The sequence below is a fragment of the Diorhabda carinulata genome, chromosome 9, assembly GCF_026250575.1.
Source record: "Diorhabda carinulata isolate Delta chromosome 9, icDioCari1.1, whole genome shotgun sequence".
In the NCBI taxonomy this organism is placed as follows: domain Eukaryota; kingdom Metazoa; phylum Arthropoda; class Insecta; order Coleoptera; family Chrysomelidae; genus Diorhabda; species Diorhabda carinulata.
The window spans coordinates 16442344-16466878 of record NC_079468.1 but is presented as its reverse complement, the minus strand read 5'-3'; the positions used below and the strand labels follow the sequence as shown (position 1 = coordinate 16466878).

The following is a 24535-nucleotide window of genomic DNA, read 5'->3' as shown; positions in this document are numbered from 1 at the left end:
GCTATGCGCTTGTTTGTTGAGATCAACATATTAAAAAAACATCTTTCTATTTAATTAAACCATTGTTATATAGTTGGAATTTTGTTTAATTTGATAAGATAATTGATTTAAAAAAATTTATATAAAACCAGTGAAACAAGTGCTTCAGTAACCAGATTACAATTCTGTTACAAAACACGCACTTAAAAATTACAGCAAAAATGGTACTTCCAAGACCACTTCAGAAATTATTTGAGTGAGTGTATTCATCTTTTTACCCATATTTTGTTTGATAAAAGTAACGTGTGTGCGATAAGACTAAGAATAATTCATATTTAGATTAGAGAGATATTTTCATTAATTGAGTAATGATATATAAAATACATATTTGAACAAAATTCAAACCAGGATACAATTGAATAGTGAATATCTATTATACAAATTCGTCTTATATGTAAATAATACCGAACATTTATATCAAAATCAGCTGAACATTCATCTTGCTGACACTATAATATAATATTGAAATTATTGGCTATAAACAGGTTTGTTTTTTTGTTTTTACTCCTTGAAAGATATAAATTTTAACTTTAAACATTTCAAGTTCATAATAAATTTAAGTTTTTTAACGCCTAAAATACTCTTTTGGCGGTTCCACCGAGCGACTACGATCGTTATGATCATAGATAAAAGATATACAGGTCATACTGGTCATGACCAAGATGTGGTTCATCTATAGTCATAGCTAACTTCACCACGACTCATGCCAAGAGGTGGATCGGTATCATAGAGATATTACCAATAGAGTAGGCATGCCTACAAGTGAGAGCGTCTCGCGAATGAAAAGAGAAAGAGAATCATTTATGTATTTCTATCTCTTTCTTTTGTTGCGTACTGCGCATGCGTGTCTCTGATTCACCGGCAACGGTAAAGTGCGTACGTATAGTATAGTAGTTTTCGTGATGATATGATTGTGATTCTGCAACTACTGTGATACTAATAATAGCATATGCACGGTTTCTAGTATGTATTTACAATAACGTATCTGTAAAAAAACTGACTGAAGTGACTGTCACTATAAATATATGATAAATATTCTAGTCATTGAGCGTGATGAGTCGAAGACTGTATTAAAATAATCTTCGCCGTATGGTTTCATAAAATTTAAAGATCAGATATTTGTTATGGATCTCGATATAGATAAAACAAATCGACTCTTGTAAATCTCATTATTAAAATACTGTACGAAATAATTTACAATGAGCGTAAAAAATGGCTAGTCGTCTGTTATTTATTGCTGACAAATATTTTATGAAGGAACTTACAGTTTTAAGTAAACACAAGTTTTTTGAAAACTTGCGTATATTACATTTTATTGAGTAGCAAAAAATAGCTGATGTGCATGACTTACGATTTGAAATATAATATAATCGAATCTATCGTACCCAATTAAAAAGATTTTATTGAAAAGCCGGAAGTAATATTAGTATACGTACTGTCTTTTTATGTAGTTGTACTAATTTATTATTAAAGAATTGTTAAATATAGTGTTTTAGTTAATTGTAATTGAGTTTTGGTCCTTCAGAATATTCTATTTTGTTTAAGTACTGATAAACTGAATTTATTCTTCAAATTATTACGTGCACAACTGATAAATAATGTTGACTTAATGGAATGCAATAAAAAATTTTGATTGATACAATAGGAATAAATTTTCAGTTATAATAATTAATTAGCCTTGCAAAATTAATTCCACAAATAAAATATAAAAGAATACCAAAAAATTCTCTCAAAACAATATTCCTATAAATATATTAGCAAAAAAAAACATTAAAAAAAATTGGCATTTGCGGGAATCGAACCGAGAAAAGCAAAATCTAAAGGCTGAGATCTTGACACCTCGGCCACCATCCATTCATGGATTTACAAACTGTGAAATACTTCAAAAAGTTGTGGGTTGAGGAGCTTAGCCTAATGATTTGTACATTAGCTCAACCTATTTTTATTGAATATTACTTGGGAAATATACAATTGTTTTCATTGCACTAGATTTCGTTTATCAACAGTATTGCATGAAAGATCTTATTCTGTTTCAATTCATGTTCTGACACGAAATCTAATCAAAGCGCATGCGCCATTAGACAGAGACAGCAATACATAAATTATTCTCTCTTTCTCTTTCTATCGGCCAGACGCTCCCACTTGTATGGGCGCCTATAGCATGCCTACTCTATCTGTAATATCTCTATGATCGGTATACGGTGAGAGTGTTAGCGGAATTATCAAACCTCAAAACAACAAATATGGCAACCGTGAAAATTTCATTATTTCTTTCTGCAATTTGACCAGTGCTATTTAACCTTTTGCTCTCTTTTTTCTGTCTCCTCATTTGATATTATTTACTTCATCGTTTAAAATGGTTCATAATCCATTCAATTTAGGTTTATGATTGTAACGCTTGGGGCTAAGTCGAATGGAAAAGACCGTAGTCATGAGCATAGTCGTGAGTGACTAGTGGAACGCACTGTATATGCCTTAGCCGTGAATATGCACCATTCAGCTGATTGTGCTTAGACTATCAGTGCTTGTTATAATGATAATAGTTTTATCACTCTTCATTTGTGTACTATTGTATTTGCGTTCAATTTTTAAATTAATCTGACAGATATAATATTCGTAAGTTTATATAAGCACACGCCCTCAAATAATAATCTGCATTTCACAATTTATTTGTGTTTAATAGTTTATTTTAGTTAAAAATTAAATTCGATAGTTTAAGCTACTAAAACGACAGTGATTGGGCAGATAAAAAACTAGTATTTAATTTTATGTATGAAAAAATGGATCTTCCTCAACCATTAACGAAATTATTTAAGTGAGTTAACAACACATTTTTCATCAATATTTTTTCCATAATATTAAATATAGAGCTTTGCATAATAATTCCTCACAAATTTATTTGAATTACTTCAATATGTATGTGAACGAATATGAAAAATGTCGTCGGAAAGTTTGGTTAATCCCAAGATATATACTTTTTCAACTTCCAAATAATAAAACAACTCTTCATAGCTTCTATTACAATGCATGTAAATAGCAAACAGCTACTCAATCAAATTGTTTCAACTGTTTTTCTGTTCATTCTTGGCACTGATGAAATTATTAATGTATTTTATTTTGAACCGGGCAATTTATTATTGTATGGAGAATTTTTAATGAATTCATTTCAGCATGATTCCAGAGCTCAACACCATAAGTCGACATAGGTTTAATGACGATTTTATAAATTAGTAGTTTTTATTTTGTACTGGTAGTTTTGATTAATAATCTAATAACTAGTATATGCTTTTGTTTTATTCCATTATTTTCTAAATAGGCGCAGGGCAAAGTATTTAATATGTTCTACTAATGTTAAATTATCTTTTGATTAAAGTCTAATCTGTTATGAATTTATATTGTAAATGTTATTATTGTACATAATGCATTTTTCAGAAATACTTGAGTTGTCATTATAAAAATCACTTGAATTGTGATTAAATACAAGGTTATTGGAATTTCCAACAGATAAATAATTATATGTAAACTAATTTGATATTTCACATATTTTTTTTAGATATATTGAAGAGCATAGAGATGAGTACATAGAAAATTTAAGACAAGCTGTTGCTATCCAGTCAGTATCAGCATGGCCTCACAAACGGGGAGAAATAAAGAAGCAGCTTGAATGGGCAGCTAAAAAATTAATTAATTTAGGAGCATCAGCTGAACTGCGTGATATAGGTATGCAAACATTGCCTGATGGCACAACTTTACCTCTACCACCAGTTCTTCTTGGATCCTTGGGTAATGATCCCAAGAAGAAGACTGTCCTAGTTTATGGGCACTTAGATGTGCAACCAGCACATAAAAGTGATGGCTGGGATACTGAACCATTTGAATTAACAGAAAAGAATGGTAGATTGTATGGGAGAGGTGCTTCTGATGATAAAGGGCCAGTTCTATGTTGGCTCCATGCAGTTGAAGCATATCAGGTAATTCAAATATTGTTTAAAGATCATCAATCTAGTTTGAATAATCACCGTTAGTTCTTAAAGTGTTACATAAATGTCTACAAACTGAGACACCAAGTTATCACTTCTGAATAACACAATTCACATAATTTCTATTTTTCCACATATATATTAACATTTGCCAGATAACTGATAATAATTTTGTAGTATAATGATTAATTACACAAGGATAACAGTTCCCATATATGAATAAAATGGTAAAATAGTTTATATAATGTATTATATTCGCTTTAAATATGGATAAACATCTTTTAGATTACTATGCCAAAAGTAGGATGGATGGATAGAACTAAATATCAAGTTAAATTGTTTTAATGAGTTTAGTAGTTTCAGCTAACAAAATATCTAGATAGGTATCCCTTTGAGATGAATAAAAAATATTTGGTTGCTTTGATATTTTTACTTTGAACTGTTGGTGTACCTACCATATTATTAAAATGAAGAGAGTGAGTTATTTGTTGACTCCAACCAAGATTTTAATTTTGTTAATCTTTCTATTTTGTATGACACTGTTTAACTTTGGAATATTCTTAAATTGACCATATAAGGTGGACCTTTAAAACTACTGGTTTTGATTCACTTGTAGATTTTATAACATTGACTACTGGTATGATTGGTATATTTTCATATCCCTCTGACTGTTGCGAGTTGTATATTCACTTTTTAATCAACGTTATCATGTGATCAAACAGTTTCTGAAAACTTTAAGAAGATAAATTTCATGTGAAAACCTCTTATTGAGTTTGACAAATTTTATTATGCGTAGAGTCTCATATGAATTAAATTTAAGAAGCTTTATTGAAACATTGAGAAATTATAATAATTGAGGTTAGTGATGTGTATTTATTTAAAAATTGGGCTAAAATTTAAGGTAAGTATAATTATATTTACAAAAAACTTTGACTCTGCTCTTTTAGGTTTGTTAAGTTACAAATATTTTTCCTTGAATATACTAACTGGAATCGACTAATGGAGTAAGTTATAAATATTTTTCCTCTTATATAAAAGAGATGGATTAATTGACTAGTACATACAGCTAAGTACTTATAATTATGAAGATAAATAACATTTTTTTGTTGTGTGTACAATTGATTGTGTAAAGGGGGTCATCCCATGTGACGGCATGTTTTTTAGGAATTTTTTTCCACGACCAGTAAATAGATACAGCTTCAAGTTTATTATCATTTATTAACAAATATATCGACAGTATAAATATAAATTTTAAGCTAAACATATTGTGTAGAGCAGTGGTTCCCGAAGGGTGTTTTGTGGAAAGTCGCAGCTGGAACAACATCGTATCTGACCGTATTCATAAGATTTCAAATCACATCGAAAATGAACTGATTGGTAGATTGAAAGGGAGCAATACTTTTGCAATGCAACTGGACGGAAGTACGGATGTTGCTGGACTAACCCCTCTTTTTTGTTAGATATCCATTTTGTGAATGTATCGAAGAAGATTTGTTTCTCTGCGCATCATTGGAGACCAATACGACTGGAGAAGAAATTTTTGAAATCATTGATGAATACATGAAAGAATACAATATCGATTGGAGGAAATGTATTGATGTATTCAGCAATGGAGCTGCAGCCATGATTGGAAAAGTTTAAGGAACAGTGTCAAGAATCAAAACTGTTGCGCCAAATTATACTAGCAGAATAGAATGCCATCTGATTTAAAACAAGTCGTCGATCAAGCCGTATAAATCGTCAATTTTGTGAAAATGCGTCCACTGCAGTAAGGCTAGTCAGAAAGACTTGTGAAGACATGGAAAGTAAGCACCAATCACTCCTTCTACCCACGGATGTGAGATGGGTTTCCAGAAAAAGGACTTTAAAACCAGATTGTACGAATTGCGTGATGAACTCAAGGTGGCTAGCCATCTTGAAATGTTGCGCGACGAGCCGTGGTCAATGAGATTGGCTATTTGGCCGATATTTTTGATAAACTAAGCACAGTGAGCAGCTCTCTGCAGGGAAGAAAAATGTCTTCATTTAAAGAGAAAATTGCCTTCTAATTGACATTAAAAATTCATCCACACTCAAACAACTTCTCGAATCTAAAGAAACCACGAACCCGAGCCAATTTTGGTTCGGCCTGAAAAACGAATACCTGGGCATCGATGCAAAGGCTATCATGGCGTTAATTCCATTTTTGTCAACTTATAGATGCGAGGCTGGGTTTTCAGCTTTCGCCTACACGAAAAACAAGTTCAGGAAAAGGCTGAAGGCTGTACCAGACCTCCGTATCCAATTGTCAGACATAAAACCTGACTTCAATGGTATTTTAAGGAAAACTATGAAAATATTTCATTCATCGCATTAAATTAACTAAATATATTTTTGTTATAACTAAATAAAAAATATTTATTTATTTAAATCTTAAAGTTCTTCTTTTAAAGTCAAACTATACTTACTAGATGCGAACACCAAGTCCAAAAGCGTTAGAATGGTTAATTTACTTCTAATTTGACCTAGGGTTTAGCCCAAAAAGGGTGAAACAAAAGGGCCAAAATAATTCGGGAACCGCTGGTGTAGAACATGAGCGTTCTAAACACCCCCGCCTCGAAAAAATGGGCTCGCCCTACCTCCACGATTTCGGCCGATTGGCTTATCTGAACCAAAAAATATTACCGGCGTTTTAATCTGTAAGCCTAAATGCCTGTAATGGACTATTATCAAATAAATATTCCAAAAATTGGACTTTTGCTAGACATTTGAAAAAAATGTGCTGTTGTACTCTACAAATTTCAAGTCATTGCGTCAAGCCGTTTTTGATTTGATTCGATGGAGGGAAGTTTGAGTTTTAAGAGTAACGTGTTTAAAGTTTCAAGTCCGTTTAAAACTATGAAAATCTCAACTCACCCTGATTCGACGATACCTAGTCTATTCTTTCCTCTTACTCTTGAAACTCTTTTCTTTCAAAACAGATTTTTCAGCTCTTGAGTCAATCCTAGTTTGATTAACAACATCACTTAGAACGTGAGACTTCTCAACATAAATGTGGACTTCGTGACCAATGGGGCATCCCATAACTGACATTACTTTTAAAACACCTTCAAAGCCTTCATTAAAGATGATAACTGATGAATAATTAGCTATTTCAACTATCCTGGGGCCAGAATGGAGATGCTTAAAAGCAAAAGTCCAAATCAACGAATTCAAAGATTCGTTATTGTTTTGTGTCTCTGCTCCTAAACAACGAATTAATAATTCGTCTTTTGATAAATCTTCGAAAACAGGTTTGATAGCTACTTGTACTTCTGATATTATGGGTGGTTTATCATGATGAAATCGAGCTCATTCTTAGCTTTTTATTTACGCCATTTACACCAACTGTCTTCGCCTTCTGGACAAAATTGAATGTTTTAATCTGAAGAACATTTGTGATAATACGTTGCCCAAACTTACTTTTTCATATCTTCAGGCGAATCTGAATGACGTCGAATAGTTAATCCGTAGAATTTTGTCATTTCTTGAATAACTTTTAAGCAAGTTTATCTGATCTCTTTCCACCGATTCCTTTTTAACAGTTCGAAGTAGTGTTCCCATTTTATTTTCTACGTGGGCTACATATTCTTTTTTTGTTACTACAGTATCTCCATACAAGTTAAGATACTTTACGCCATATTTTTCCATAGATCTAAAAAACAGTTGTGTGATGGCACTTATTTCCATTTAACCGGAATGGTTTATGGTGCATTCATCTACATGCGTTTCATACTACATTTCGTACTCCAAAGGATCCGTTTTTTTCACTTTTCCACTTATTACATGCACCACAAAAACTACCCATAACCATGACATCTAACACTTTCCCGGTGTACTTTCCAATCAAATTAGAAGCTCCAAATAGAGATGAGAAGCCTCTTTTATTCCAAGTACCTGCTCCACAATCAATTCATCCTGTGGTTTTCCTGCTTCTTCATTTGTAGTTTTTTTTTTGCGTGACAGCAAAGTTAAAAAAATTTCACACAGTGAAGATGTGGCCAGATGAATTTTTATCAACAGTATAAGTTGAATTTTCAATACCCGAACATGTGTCCATGAAGCTGCAGAAAAGATTTTTTTCTTCGCGACCAACTTCTAATAATCACAAATATAAACCGGCGATAAACTTCAAATGAATTCTCTATCAACGGGCACGAGTCTGCCCATAACTAAAACTTTCCCGTTCTACTTTCCAAACTACAAGCTCCATTATTCCAAGTACCGGCTCTACAATCAATTCATCCTGTGGTTTTTCTCCTTCTTCATTCGTAGGTTTTTCTTGCGTGACAGCGAATTTTAATAAAGTTTCACACAGTGAAGATGTGGCCAGATCAATGTTCAATGGTCACGAGTTTATAACTGTCTGTTTTTCACACTCACACGATAAAATAATTTTAAAACCTGAGTCTCGGAAACTTGATTGCGAAATAGACACATCAATTTTACAAGTTTCGGATATTACCATTTCAGAAATTGCAGCGAATACAGAAACAAAATGTAATTCGCAAAATTCGAATCGATGGGAACCTTCATGTTCAAGTTTTTTCGCCGAAGCTGATGTAAATGCCGTTTCATTTTGGGTGGTAAAACGGTTTCCATTAAACTTTCTTTTTTTACTACGACCAGGATGAATATTTCTATTCGTACTTCCTTTCCGTCTGCTCATTACGAAAAGAAATAATTTACAGTTGTTGCGATTTTCGAAGTTAAACCAAGACTAAAATAACTTCGGTAAAATTTTTGATAATCATAGAAATTCCATTTCAAGCCTGTAGAAACTTGTCTAAATGTATATTTGTATAAAAGGGTACCAGGTATCAAGTAAACAATAGTACTCCTTCTTCCAACTGCTGTATCTTTAAAACGACTTTTTAATAATTTTTAATAATCCCTTCATGTTAAGAAAGAAATTTATGAAAAAAATCGATTTTTTGAGCCCATCACATGAAATGACCCCAGCGGTGGATTTACCAACAGGCTAAGGGAAAAGTTGCCGCCCTAGAATACAGCCTATTCTAGGGCGGCAACTTTTCCCAAAAAATTTCGTTTATTTAAATTAGCAAAATTAAAAAAACAATAGTATTATACTTAAATGCTTTGTAAAATATGCCTAAAATAAAGTCGTTTAACCATTTTTGCTGTGAAAATGATCAAAATTTTATACAAAACCTCAGTTCTCAAACAAAAGCATCAAATTTGAGAAAAAAGTAGAGGCGGCAAATCGGTAAATCCGCCCCTGGATGACCCCCTAAATGCAATTGATGATACTAATATTGTTTACAATCTGTTAACCAATTACTTCTTTTAACAAAGTTTTAATATCTCTAATAGTACTCTAAATTATATGATGGCAAAACATATTTTTAGTTTTTTGTATTTTGAAGGCGTGTTTAGAATACAAACTAATGATCCACTTCGAATCTGGCAAATGTAATTTATACAATGCGCTTCATATGTATGGAATAAATTCAATTTTAGCGTTATTATGGAAAATATTATCCCCCTCCGGTTCTCCATTGAAAACTTTGAATAAGAAAGGTGTGCACCTTTTTGGAAAAAGATTTTAGTCCTCTGTTCAGTAATATAAAGTTTTAAATTTGGTGCAATCATAACTGAGAAAATTAATTTTTAAGATGTGGAATTTTGATAATGTTTTGTTCAAAATGACCACTATTCACTTCTTGACAATAATAAAGCGATTTTGGAATTCTCGCACATTTTGTATGACCTCAGGAGTTATTTTGTTATTTTTTTCCATTATCCCAACTTTAAAATCATCAATATTATCTGGTCTATTAAAATATACTTTAGATTTTAAATAAACCTATAAGAAGTAATCGAGAGGAGTCAAATCGGAAGATCTAGCCGACCGTTCGATCGTTCCACGTTTTCCAAACCACCTATTGGGGGAAACCTCGTTTAAATAATTTCTAACTGTACGTGCAAAATACGGTGGAGCTCTTGTTGGTAGTTAATAGATCGATCTATTCCATTTGGATCATTAACATCAGGAAAAATTCTTTGGAAGGTACTAAAAAGTTGATAAAAAAGTCTAGATAAACCTCACAATTAACTGTGCCTTCAAAAAATAAGTGCCAATAATTTTATTGTTATGATTATGAATGATACTAGCCAAACGTTCATTTTTTTAGGATATTGAGTGTGAGCCTCAGACATCCTATGAAAATTTTTTTTACTCCAATATCTGCAGTTCTGTTTGCTAAATGAAACGTCCTTTCATCAGAAAAAACTATTTTGTATGTACTGCAAATCGGTATTCATTCTGTCTATTATCTTTCTATCTTCATTTAACTCCTGAACCAAATGAACTTTGTAATGGTGGTTTTTCTTTATGCAAAACTCTCAAAATAGATGATTTACTTCCATCATTGTCAGCTGTAAGCTGTCGATTGTTTATGCGGACTTTCCTCAATCTCTAGAAGTATATCTAGTAAATTGAACATTTATACTTTGTTTTTCAATATTTTTTACAAGTCCAGTTTCACGAAACTTTTTCAATTTTGCTAACTGTAGACTGCGAAACGTGATGGTTCAGGAGTTAAATGAAGATCATCCTGATAGAAGACAATAATTCTGTGAATTGATGATGGACGGAATGACAGAACGGTTAACAAACAGAACTTTAGATATTGGGGCAGAGAAAATCCTTACTTAATGTATGAGGCTCACACTTAATATCCTAAACCCTTTTGATTAACTTCTTAATGCCTCGGAGTTCCACCGCATTTTGCACGTACAGTTCGAAATTATTTAAACAAGGTTTTTCCCAATAAGTGTATTGTAAGACGTGGAACGATCGAATGGCCGGCTAGATCCCCCGATTTGACTAATCTCGATAACTTCTTATGGGGGTTATTAAAAATCTAAAGTATATTCTAATAGACCAGGCTATTGCTGATTTAAAAGTTGGGATAACCGAAGAAATTAACAAAATAACCCCCGAGGTCATAGAAAATGTTGTACGAGAATTCCTAAATCGCCTCGGTAATTGTCAAGAAGTGAATGGTGGTCATGTTGAACATTTAATTTAATTGTACATTGAAGAATACAATCTAAATTATATGAGACATTATTATCTCCGTTCTACGTTAAGTTTTCTGATAGACGTTATCAAAATTTTACATCTTACAAATTAATTTTCTCAGTTATGATTGCATTAAATTTAAACATACGAATATTTATAACTTTTATGTATTACCAGTGCTTCTGAACAAGTACTATAAGGCAGTATAAAAATTAATAATTATCATAGAAAAGCTATGCAGCCACCAACTATTATTTCCATAATTGTTATGGTCGACTTTGTATTACTTTTTAGGCTATTGGCGAAGAAGTACCGGTGAACCTCAAATTTGTGTTTGAAGGAATGGAAGAAAGTGGCAGTGTAGGATTAGAGGAATTATTGGCATCCGAAAAGAACAAGTTTTTAGTTGGTACAGATTATGTATGCATTTCTGACAATTATTGGCTGGGAACCACTAAACCTTGCATTACTTATGGACTTAGAGGAATTTGTTACTTTAACCTCGAAGTGCAATGTTCTTCGAAAGATTTGCATAGCGGAGTTTATGGGGGTACTGTGTAAGTATGTCTGAAAATAATTAAATTGTATGAATGGATGGATGTACAATTGTTCCCGACTAGTTTACTATAATTTGATTAAAGACCAAAGGATTTCATCTACTTAGGCTTTATTGATTGATTCTCTCATATAAGGATTTTTATTTATATTTTTGGCTTTGGCCACAGCCTGTTTCTGACTCTATATACAGTCTACTTAAGTTGGAACCATACGGTAACTTTTTTATTAGTGGTTTTATGAAAAAAGTTATTCTTGATTTATTTTTCACAATTCAGAAAAATGTTATGAAGAAAAGAAAGAAGATTTGAATTAAAAGTTATAATCAAATATGTAAATACAGCCATTTATTATGAAAATTCAGAATTTGTGATTATTTACTAATCTTTCCTTATTAATTATTCTGCCATGATAAAATTTAATTTTACTTTAAAATTTATTAAATAGTGTGTTAATTGTTGGAGACAATTACAAAACACATAGGGAAGCCGCAAATATTTTTAATAATAGATATCCGCATAGAAACATTAGGCATTCAACAGTTACAAAAATTTTAAATAAATTCAAATCTAGTGGAAGTATAGAAAATTAATTTAATAAATGCCAAAAAGGGGTTGCGAATGAAGACACTGAATTTGTTCTGTCGTAGAAAACCCAAAAATGTCATTAAGAAAAAGGACCTCCGTAATCCAAACTATTTCAGTAAGTAAAAATTCAGTGGCAAATATTTTAAAAGGTAATTAATATCATGCATACAAACCGCAATTTGGACACACGTTACTACCAAGGGATTACGATATTCGTTTTTAATTCTGCGCTCTGATCCTAGGAAAGTTTGATCAAGACCCGATTTTTACAAGAACTATAATATTTTCCGATTAGGCAACATTTTCTTCAAACGGAACCGTCTCGTCACAAAATTATCGCCGGTGGTCTAACAGTTATCCAAACCTATAACCAATATTCTTTTAAAACAAACGAATGTTATGTAAATAAATTAATTGGACCTTTTTTTGACATTCCTCAAATGCCGCACAATACTTACAATTATTGGAAAATCAAGTAAGTGATTTTTTGCAAGACATTCCGTTACAAGAACGTATGCCAATTTGGTTCCAACAAGACGGTGCTTCCATCCATAGTACATTAAACGTTAGAGTACTCATTGAAAATATATTTAATGGAAAGGTGATTCGCAGGTATTCAGATATTTTTTGGCCTCCTAGGTCTGCTAATTTGACTCCCCTTGACTTTTTTATGGGATTACTTAAAGCAGTAAGTTTATCATTGAGGACCATTTGATGGTGTAATACAAGAGTTTGAGAAAAGAACAATTAAATGTTTACAACGAGAAGGTGAATATGTCGAAGCTGTAGAACATTGAATTAAAATTTAATTATTTTTGTTTCTCTTTAATAAATATTGTTTGTATGGATTTTTCAATGTCTACAATAAATAATTATTATGCATTGATTACGTATGTAAATTTAAGGGTTGTTCATAAACAGTAATAAATAGAGAGGTTATCAAATTTTTAAAAGGTAAAAGAGATAAATTGTCTCCAGCCAGAATAATTAATACGGAATGATTAGTAAATAATTACAAAACCTGAATTCTCACAATAAATAGCTGTAATTGAATATAACTTTTAATTCAAAACAACTTTACTTTATAACATTTTTTTGAATTGTGAAAAATAAAAATTCTTTACTCTTGCACAAAATTCAAATTTTTTCACAAACCTCCTATACTGCTTTAAAAAATTGATGGTTGCATTTTAACTTTTGGACCATGCAGAACTTTTTTTCATAAAACCACTAATAAAAAAAGTTTTCCATTAGGTTCTAACTTAAGTAGATAGATACGAGGTTCTCACAAATAGATTTGAAAATTGTGTAACTCAATTTTGTCAAACGGCAAACCCATGTTTCATGAACGCCATTAATGGATTCTACGCTACAAAATAGAGGCAGTTTATGCTTGCAACCATATATCTAAATCGGAACTAAAATTTCCGTTTGTTTATTTGAAATAACTGAAGTATCAGTCGATATAACCTCACTCAATAAGTCGTGTGACTGACACACAGATGGCGCTGCCATAGTCAAATCCATGGGACGTTTATGAAGTACCAACTTTCAAAATTATATGCAAAATTTCATGACGTTGCGATTAGTCACAAAAAAATGGCAGCCATTCATGTGAAGCTACTTTTGTTTTTTTCAAAACAATTTTGTGTCTTAATTTATCACTGCTTCTTGACGAGAAAAAAAATACTGTACAAGCTCAACAAAGAACCATTTGTTATTGGTTTTCTGAATTTGAACGTGGTCGTTCAAACACCAATGATGGTAAACTTAATGGTCGTCCAATTGAGGTGAATACACCATAAAACATCAAAAAAGTCCACAAATTGGTTATATCTAATAGTAAATTGTAATTGTGTGGTGAGATAACAGAGGCCGTAGAGATATCAGAGGGTAGTGTGTTTACAATTATGTATCAACATTTGACCATGACAAAGTGGGTGTCGCGTTTACTCACAGTCGATCAAAAACAAGAACGTGTTGATGATTCAGAGCGGTGTTTGGCCATGTTTATACGTAATAAATAACATTTTTGCCTCAATATATGACAATGCATTAAACATGGATTCTCACTTCACTCCGGAATCAAAACGATCATCTGAGTGGATTGCAGCCGGTGAACCACGTCCGAAGCGTCTAAAAGAACAACAGTTAACTGGGATGGTAATGGCTTGTGTTTTTTGGAATGCACATGGGACAATGTTCATGGACTATCTCCAAAAAAGGGAGATAATCAATAGCGAATACTACAAAAATATGTTGGATCGTTTGATGCAAAAATCAAGGAAAACAGCCTCATATGTCGAAGAAAAAAACCACTGTTTCACCAAGACAATGCACCGATTCACAAGTCGACGGCAACGATAGTTATATTGAACGAATAACACTTCGAATTACTTCCTCATCTACCGTATAGTCCAGATCTGGTCCCCGGTGAGTACTGGCTATTTGCTGCTCTCAAAAAAATGCTTCTCGGTAAGAAATTCAGCTCAAATGAGAAGCAAATGTTGAAACTAAAGCCTCTACAAGCACGGCATCGAGAAATTAGAGAAGGGTTGGAATAATTGTATTGCTCTTGAAGGATGTTACATTGATGAATAAAATCGATGTTTGGCAAAAAATCTGTTTTTTTTTAGTTGGTCACACGACTTATTGAGTGATTTCTTATTTTTGGAAGAATGCGGATATCTAAATAAATATTTAATAATTCATGGTTATTGAAAGAGTATGTCAAGCATGCCCATTTCGATGTCCTAAACACACCCTTGACCCAAAAGAGTCCTAAATACGTTCCTAACTCTCCCATAGCAATTTTCTTCCTTTGTTAATGTTAATTCAAAAAACGTTCTTATACAACCCCAAACAAAAAGTGTAATGGAGTGGTTTTGGCGAATAGGGAGACCATCGATAGAGTTCATTGTTTGCTATCCAACGATGCTCAGAATTATTGTCTTTAAAGATATTCACAGGTGCAATATTTTCATCGATTTCATCGTCTTGATACCATAGTTGAAGAAGTCTAAACTGAAAGGAAAATAGTTTTTATATCTCAAATAAGTATACCATTAAAATTTTCACCATAGAAATGCACAGTAAGCGTTTTTTTCTACTCGATTCTTCCAAAGAACCTCTTTTCACTATTCATATAATGTAATGTTTTTATTATTTATTTATACGATTTCTGTTCGTGGGGTGTCTCTTACACTCTTTATTTATTTACATACCTTACTCTACAGTTGACTAATTCATATAATTGACTTATCACTATCCCTTAACTAATTTATAATAATTTATTTAAATTTTTCGATTACTTCCTATTTCGGTCTGTTCATTACGACTATTTATTATAAACTGCGCTACCCAAATTCTTTATATATATCCAAAAAGAATTCACAAAAGTTCTAGAAAAATAAAGAAACAAAATAAATAAATAAATATACCTTCAAATTTTTCAAAAGAAACAATGTAAATAAACCGCCTGCTATAATAAAAATTTATATAAAACAAACATCAAACGGATTCCGAGTATTTCCTCCATACATCTATGGCGCCGCGCTTCCGCCAAATTTTAGAATTCCAATACATCTAAGCAGGACCGGATTCAAGGCGAAGTCGCATTCGTAACAATATCTTTAAACTACTCGAAGTTTTCCAAATTTCTACAAAAAGTGAGTTACACGATTCTCTTATAATTTTTTTGTAAAGTTTGTTATTGACTCGTCTTTAATGGTAAGCGGGTATTACCGGAAGTCGAAGTTAAGTGGAAATATCTCTTGGACAACCCCCTATACAAAATTTAGAAAAAAATTTGCCAGTAGATTCTGATGTAGATGTTGCCTTAGCTCATTTTAATATATCCTGTACATCAAGTTACTATTATTGCAAGAAATCAGTATTTTAGATTTTGTAGTATATACATATAATAGAAGTAATTTGCAATATAACTAAAGCTAGGCTGTGTATACTAAAAATTGACTGTAATTTTCAGACATGAAGCCATGACAGATCTAATATATCTTATGGACCAATTAGTAGATAAAGATGGAAAAATTTTAATTACAGGTTTGTATAATGAAGTAGCACCTGTGAGTTCAACTGAAGATGAGATATACAAAAAAATTGAATTCGACGTGAACGAATATCGCAGCGATGTTGGAACCGATAGATTATTGCATAATGAAGTGAAAGAAAAAATTTTGATGCACCGTTGGAGATATCCTTGTTTGTCACTTCATGGAATCGAAGGTGCATTTAGCGAAGCTGGCTCAAAAACAGTCATACCGAGAAAAGTAATTGGAAAATTTTCTATAAGAATTGTTCCTAATCAAACACCGCAACAAGTTGAAAAATATGTTGTTGATTATATCAATAAACTATGGAACACTAGAAACAGCCCAAACAAAATGAAGGTAAAGTGCAGTAAACATTTTTTTTTATCAAAATGATTAACTTCCGCTCAAATAGTGTCATAACTCTTATAGTACTATTGGTGCTAGAAAACTTGAAAATCTTATCTCAAATTATGGTCATGTAAATAGTTGCCACTATACTAACTTCATCAGTTCTTGAGTTATTATCCAAAAAGGGAAAAAAAAAGGTTTTTTGAGTTACGACACTTTTTGAGCGGAGATGCGATATATCAAAGGTAAGACGAAAATGGCATTAATATCAATATTTCACTTGTAGATTTATATGCAAGATGGTGGTAAAACTTGGACCGAAGATCCCACTCATCCTCACTATGCTGCTGCCAGTGCTGCTACTAATTATGTGTACAATATCGAACCAGATTTCACACGTGAAGGGGGATCTATCCCAATAACTATAACATTTCAAGAAGTTATAGGAAAAAATATTCTATTGTTACCCGTAGGAGCGGGTGACGATGGTGCACATTCCCAAAACGAAAAAATTGATATTAAGAACTATATTAATGGAGTAAGCCCTCATTTGATTCTGAAATTTTCTATTTAAAAACAATGTAAAAATGAAAAAACTCGCTCGCTTTGTTTTATTGTATTGTTTTAAATTTACATTTTGTGTCTCTTCTTTCATAACTTTTCTTGCGACATTTTTTGTACTATTCCTTGTCATTTTTTTCTCTGTGTTTTTTTATTTAAACTTTCTATACCGTAACTCAGTCTCTTTCTTGATTGTATAAGCTTAACTTAACTACATGTATGCATCCTTTGTATCTTTCCATATTAGTGTTAATAAACCGTGGTATGATAACATTTTGGCCTCTCCTTTTTTAGTTTGAGAGAAGCAAGCTCTTTTGGTATGTGTTTCCTGTTCTTTCGCAAAGTTCCAACTACATTTGTATCTTTTCCCAGTAATTTTAAATATAATTGTGAATACGAATACACATACAGCTTTTTTTCAAAATTAGTTGTACCACTTCTAGGATAACTCTCTCAGACACCAGTATATCATTTTGCAGTATTTTATCTGTGCCGACAAACGTCCTTTCAACTTCATAAGAGAATCATTTAGTGACACTGCACTCTCTGAAGTAAAAAGATTGTCATTTGTATTGTATTGTATATAAAGTGAAGGAATCTTTTGATATCAAAAAACTTATCCCGTGGCATAATGTCTGCAAAAATTGGAGTATTGACAATAGTTTCTTTAGACCAATATGAACTCAATTTAGTTTGATCATTTCATTTCATCCCAAGTTACTAGAGGCCCTTTAGGCTTCATTTATTAGAACCTTCTTTCGCAATTATTTGATTGGCATATCTATTTGTTCTTTTATTATCGTTTTCAAAAAGAAAACAGTAAGAACTTGGTCAAGCATTTTCAATGGTGTAGGATTATCACCTAATCTACGCAGGTACAAAACATTGATTCCAGCTATTTCTTGAAATTGTTTTATATGAGCAAGATTTTCTTCTTTTTCCCAAATCCATTATTCTTGCAATTGTTCGATAAAAGATTCACTATTGCTCGATAAAGACTGCGTGCGTTTTCGACGGACTGTCGTCAGTATAACTTTCCAATTCATTGTCATTCTCTAATTCTCTGTAATCGCTGTTATCATATAGCTTCAATTCTACTTCATTGGAACTATCATTTTCGATGTCATAAAATGATTTTTTTAATTCAGACATCTTAAATAGCGTAACAGAGATGAAATAATTATGAATAAAATTAACCTTATTTGCGACTGTGAGATGTCAAAAGCAAACGACAGGAAATTGTTTGCGATCAACGCCAACTGGCTGGGGTAGCGCAGAAATCAACGCCTGCTTCTCAAATTCGGATGAGTCTCACTCATCGTCAAATGTACTCGAAAGGGTTAACATGATAATTAGTTCTAATAGATCTTTGAATGAAAAAATATATAATCTAACTCAATTTTGAAACTTATGAATCTAATTTGATATTTTATTTTCAGCATAAACTACTTGGTGCATACTTGTACGAAGTCTCTCAACTTTAAAAGAAAATAAAGGATAATTTTATACTTGTACTCTCTACTTTCATTATATTTTGTTTTTAAATGCATATGCATATTAATCAAGGGTTAAGTAGTTCATAAAATTCAATAAAAAACGTTTATAAAAAATGTTGTTTTTTTTTTAGTAATTTATCAAATTAATTTCCTTTCTATATTTTACTACAATACAAAAATTTAATACATTTCTACACAGGTTGTCATTTCAAAAACAGAAACCTCAGGGAGTCATGTGTGTGTAAGTTTCTGCATATTATACCCACAGTTACTCAATCATAATTTAACAGGTACAATATAAAATTTTAAGCTACAGAGCGATCCAATGATCCAGCACACTTATATGAACACACTACCTATCTATAGCTCCTATAATCAAATTACTCGTGCTAAAAAGTTGCTCTCTTAAACTAGTTTTCCATTAAACATGTACTACCATGCCAAACATCTGAAATGTGGACTAAGTTGAAAATAAAAGTTAGTGTCCATTTATTGATGTTTTAAATCTACAATTCAAGGACGGTAATGTTGCGGTTAGAAGAGATTAGGGATATGGTGAAGTCTTTGGGGGAAGAAAAAGGACAACATGGTCATGACAAAAGTGTTGATGTCTTTAGAAAGTTTCGTTACTGATTGGGAGTCAACTCTTGAATTACTAGAACTATCACTATATGAGGAAAGAAATAAAAATAGTGAGGATGCAACAACGTTAGCAGCTCAGATACTAACTTTCTATACAACAATAATGCGCTGTATATCCCTTTCGAACCAGTAGTTTCAAAGAGTAGCGTGTTCAACCATAGTCTTATAATATTTGATATTCTAGATAATCAAAAACATTGAAGTTCATTTATGTTCCTTTTGAAATTTACAAAAAAGTAAATTTCATGAAATCCACTTATTCTATTTTAAAACATTAGGTCTGGAAGTAATACTATACATATATTCTTATTGACTCTAAAATTGTAAAAACATTTAGAATAAATTAATTCATAACCTTTCACGTTTCACACCACATTTAAATTTGAATAACTATGTTATAGACTGATTTTTTTTAATAAATTTTTTCATATCTCAAATTTTAGGCGATAAATGAAGAAATACCTGTGAATCTAAAATTTGTATTCGAAGGTATGGAAGAAAGTGGTAGTGTTGGTTTACCAGCATTACTAGAATCTGAACAAAACCATTTCTTAGCTGGAATAGACTACTGTTGCATATCAGATAATTATTGGTTAGGAAAAACAAAACCTTGCATTACATATGGACTACGAGGAAATTGTTATTTTTATCTGCAAGTTGAATGTGCTTCTAAAGATTTGCACAGTGGTGTTTACGGAGGAACAGTGTGAGTCTATTTTATTAGAGTTGATTTAGTTATAAAACAATTCATAAAGTAACGATAACAAATCTTTTAAGTATTACAGAAACAGTTCAATAAACGCGATATTATTACAACAAATAAAAGAAATTGATAGAGAAACTCTGATATAAATGAGCAGAACTCTGCATAAATTTCATTTAACATAGATGATCATCATGTATCCGTAGAGATGAAGATTAGAGAGCAAAGCAATGGAAACTTGCAGGAAGTGTTGTTAAATGTTAATAAACAATAAGTATTATTAGATTGACTTTATTAATAATACATAAATGAAGCACAATAATACATGAATAAAAGTATGCACGTAACGCAGTATATAAAATGCACTTGAAAAAGTCTTTCGTTTAATTATAAATGAATGGACTGTAAAAAACACTTTTGTATAAACACTGATAACTGGATGTGAACTGCTGAATGCGACTGGCTGTCGCGTGGGCTGGTGGCGGACTGACCGTGGTGGGTCATCCTTCGGGGCTCTTCAGGGGCAAGAGCAATAAAATTTGGCTCTCTTGGTTTCCCGTCTACCTGGCATTTTTATTTCGCACAGGCACAATTATATTTAGTGTGCGTATCGTTGCTATACTCCAACAGGAAGAAACAATTATAGATAAATAACTAGAGTTGGATACCAAGAGATAGGAAAAGACTGAGGAAGAGAGCACAAAACCGCTGAAGAAATAACACTGTCAAGTTTATGGGAGCGGAATAGAGGAGGAAAATATGGTAGATTGGAATCAATTTCAGAGTACCGAAGTACTGATCCCATAGAAACGTGAAGCAAATTAAAGCATTAAACATAGAAACTAGAAAAGTCCATTGTGAACCGAATAATTTTGTTTTGCTTTAACTTGATTACTCATACTAAATATTTAATCATGAAAGTATTGGATTAATAACATAATAGTGATTTGAACATTTATTTAATTATTTTCCTCTTTTAGACACGAAGCTATGACCGATCTAATATACCTCATGAATCAACTCGTAGATAGAGACGGAAGAATTTTGGTCCCAGGTATATATGATGAAGTAGCTCCTGTAACGGAATCAGAAAGTAATATGTACAAAAATATAGATTTCGACGTGAATGAATATCTTAATGAAATAGGTACAGAAAAGTTGATACATAACGATGACAAAGAAAAAATATTGATGCACCGTTGGAGATATCCTTGTTTGTCACTTCATGGAATAGAAGGAGCTTTCAGTGAGGCTGGCTCAAAAACTGTTATCCCACAGAAAGTAATAGGAAAATTCTCCCTTAGGATAGTACCTAACCAAACACCTTTGCAGACAAACAAATATGTTGTGGATTATATAAATAAACTGTGGAGCACTAGAGGAAGTCCTAATAAAATGAAGGTAACATTTTTTAAATATAAATGCAAATCCAAATAAATATGACAAATAATGATTTGTATACTTTTATTTGTAGGTGTACATGGCACGTGGTGGTGAACCGTGGACTGAAAATCCAACTCATCCCCATTACACTGCAGCTTGTAAAGCAACTAAACATGTGTATGAAGTTTTCCCAGATCTCACTCGCGAGGGTGGTTCAATTCCAATAACATTGACATTCCAAAAACTTACGGGAAAAAATGTTCTATTACTACCAGTAGGTGCAAGTGACGATGGAGCCCATTCACAAAATGAAAAAATTAATATAAGAAATTATATTAATGGGGTGAGTATATTATGTACTAAATAGAATATTTAACCCCAATTACTATATCAGAATTGGCCAGTACTTTTCCAATAAAACAGCACACCATTGGAATCGAATCTGAAATTTGATTAGGCACTTCTGATATGAGCAACAGCATCGACCTAAAAAGTGTACTGTAAGGCCGCTTGTACAAAATCTTTAACCTTTTGGTTTAAAAACTTCTTATTGAACCTTTTGATCCTAATCCTTCGTTTACTACAAAAATGTGTTAAGTTTTCATGATTTAATTATTTTGTTGTTAAACAAAATTCGAGTTATTCAGTTGACGGTTGAAAAAGTTTTATAATAATTACTTTCCAGCATTTGAAGTAATAAAACATATTACTTCTACTACTACTACTACCACTGGCATTACCGTCCAACGCTCGGCGTCTCCACCCCCTCACACCTAGCTCCTGAAGATCCTCTTCAACATCATCCAGCCATAGTTTGTGCGGTCGCCGGCCCACGGGCTTCTACCGGTACTCTTTGGAAACCCCCGGTCTTCAGGCATACAATCAAAGTATCCTAGCCATCCGAGTCTGGGCCTTATGGCACCAGGCTGAGGTCTTCATAGAACCGGTAGAGCTCGGTGTTTATACGGCTGCGCCACTCGCTCTGTACGCACACTGGTCCATATAATCGGCATAAGATCTTTCCCTCCACGTGTTGAGCAGCCACTCTCGCGGGCGGAGAATTATGCAATGGATCCACTTTTTCGTTCTACAATTCAGTAAACGTGACTTTAGTAGTCCTTGGAGAATGAAGTATGTTCGAGTCGACATTTATTTTCGGTCACTAGTGATTCCAAGTATTTAAACGACATTTTCAAGCCTACTTCGAAAGTGAGTCCTTCTGCTCCTTGAAATAACCATGTATTTTGTTTTGGATTCGTTAATGATGAGTATTCCTCTTCCTTTTGCTCAAAGCTTTCCTTCAGTTCACGCTATCTTCGATTGAGTAGATCAATGTCATTTGCGTAGGCCAGGTACGGCACTGTTCTTTAACTTCGATATTTCTGATGACTCGTTTCAATGTTAGGTTGAAGAGGGGGCATCTCCTTGCCTGAGACCTCGTCCTATTTGGAATTCTCGTGAGGTCTCAGTTAACGTCATCCGCACCAGGCGAATAAGTTTCTGAGGAATGCCAAAAAACGCAGGGTGCTGTAGAGATAAGATCAATCAACACTGTCATAAACTTATTCGTAATCTATGAAGAGCTGGTTTACGGAAATATTGTGCTCATAGCACTTTTCCAACAGGCAGCGAATAGTAAAGATTTGATCAATTGTTGATCCCACGGCTATTTCGGAGAATGCTTCCAGTCTCTTTATAATGACTTTAGCCAGTAATTCATAAATCAAACTGAGCAGCTAGATGTATTATAAGTAATCGCAAAATTCCCATATCAAGAATCAACATAAAATGACTAAAATAAGATGAAATGGGCTCAAAATAAGTTTGAATCTTTTTTTTTCAAACTTCACAATTAAGCAATACTTTACAAAAAAAGGTTAAAATTCTTACTAATAAGTTTGTATAAGTATTTTCTGGACTTGAGGAATTTGGAGATTTTTTTAGGATATTTTCAAAATTATCAATCAGTTGAGCAGTTGAATTGTGCATATTTTATCTTACACCACCAGCTAGACCACTAAATGTACCAATAGACCAATTAAAATTAACTTCCCAGTTTAGTTATGAGATGTAATATTAATGGTTAGACTAGTAAATTGGACAGCATAATCATTGGTAGTAAGACCAATGGTTAAACCATGTGCCTGCTAGTTCATTGTAAGATTAATGATTAAATCAGTAAATTGACCGGCTAGTTTCTCAGATGTACCATGAATGGTTAGACTAATAAATTAACTAAACTAGCTATATAATCGGATGTATCACTAATGGTTAGATAAGTAAATTTGAACGGCTTCATCACAAGATGTAATATAAATCGACATTTTTTGGATATGCTAAAAAATTACTTCACAAATAAATTTCCTCAAGTACCTGGAAATAATTTTAAATAAATTTTTGTTTATTGTCACCTTAAATATGTAATACATACTAACCACTTTTATTATAATAAATTTAATTACTTTTAATTAAATATGTGCACGGTTTTCACAGTTTTTTTTTGTTTCAGTCTAAGCTTCTTGGCGCTTACCTGTATGAAGTGGCTCAAATTTGATGATTCATGAATACTTTGTTAATACTGAGTTGTAATAAATCATATTTTTAATCAAATTTTTTTCAACATTCTCCTAAGAAACTTTCTTAAAAGTTAAATCATTCATTTAATCTTCAACTAGGTTAGTATCCATATAATGAATTTTAACTTTACATAGATTATACTATACTTCTCAACCCTCTCATCACCACTGTCTATTATTTGAATTATTTTTAAAGAACAATTGTACCATGATTTTAGCCAAACACTTTTTGGTCCATTTTACTTAAACATGGTTCAAAAATTTTTCGTTCATTAAAATCTTTGTATAAGATAGATAACATGACAGACTAAAAATTCAAAATTCACCTTCCTAATGAGATTCGATCTACTAACCATTGGATTCTAAGCCACGTTTACGAACAATTAAGCTAATGAAGCTATTTTATTGATTACTCACATAAATACTTGTGCTTTATCAAAGCGACAAAATAGGCGAAATTTCAAGTCAAAGATTGATTAAAAGTTTTAAAAAAATTGATCAAGGAATACTATCAAAACAGAGTAAATTAAATAAAGTGTAGTAAAAA

General features: G+C 32.3%; 1 protein-coding gene across 4 annotated transcripts; it reads left to right on the top strand.

Annotated features, from left to right (window-relative positions):
• The first annotated feature begins 152 nt into the window (after positions 1–152).
• LOC130898162 (cytosolic non-specific dipeptidase) lies at positions 153–24022 on the top strand. Of its 4 annotated transcripts, none has more exons than XM_057807239.1 (6): positions 153–235; positions 3593–4010; positions 19770–20032; positions 21010–21430; positions 21504–21755; positions 23922–24022. In XM_057807239.1, exons 1-6 carry the CDS (start codon positions 201–203, stop codon positions 23964–23966), a joined length of 1434 nt encoding a protein of 477 aa, XP_057663222.1. In that variant the 5' UTR covers positions 153–200; the 3' UTR covers positions 23967–24022. The 4 variants fall into 4 exon arrangements, with proteins under 4 accessions (XP_057663222.1, XP_057663221.1, XP_057663218.1 ...); XM_057807238.1 differs by lacking the exons at positions 19770–20032; positions 21010–21430; positions 21504–21755; positions 23922–24022 and adding exons at positions 11380–11642; positions 16216–16636; positions 16914–17165; positions 18628–18683; XM_057807235.1 differs by lacking the exons at positions 153–235; positions 19770–20032; positions 21010–21430; positions 21504–21755; positions 23922–24022 and adding exons at positions 2217–2854; positions 11380–11642; positions 16216–16636; positions 16914–17165; positions 18628–18683.
• Positions 24023–24535: the final 513 nt, after the last annotated feature.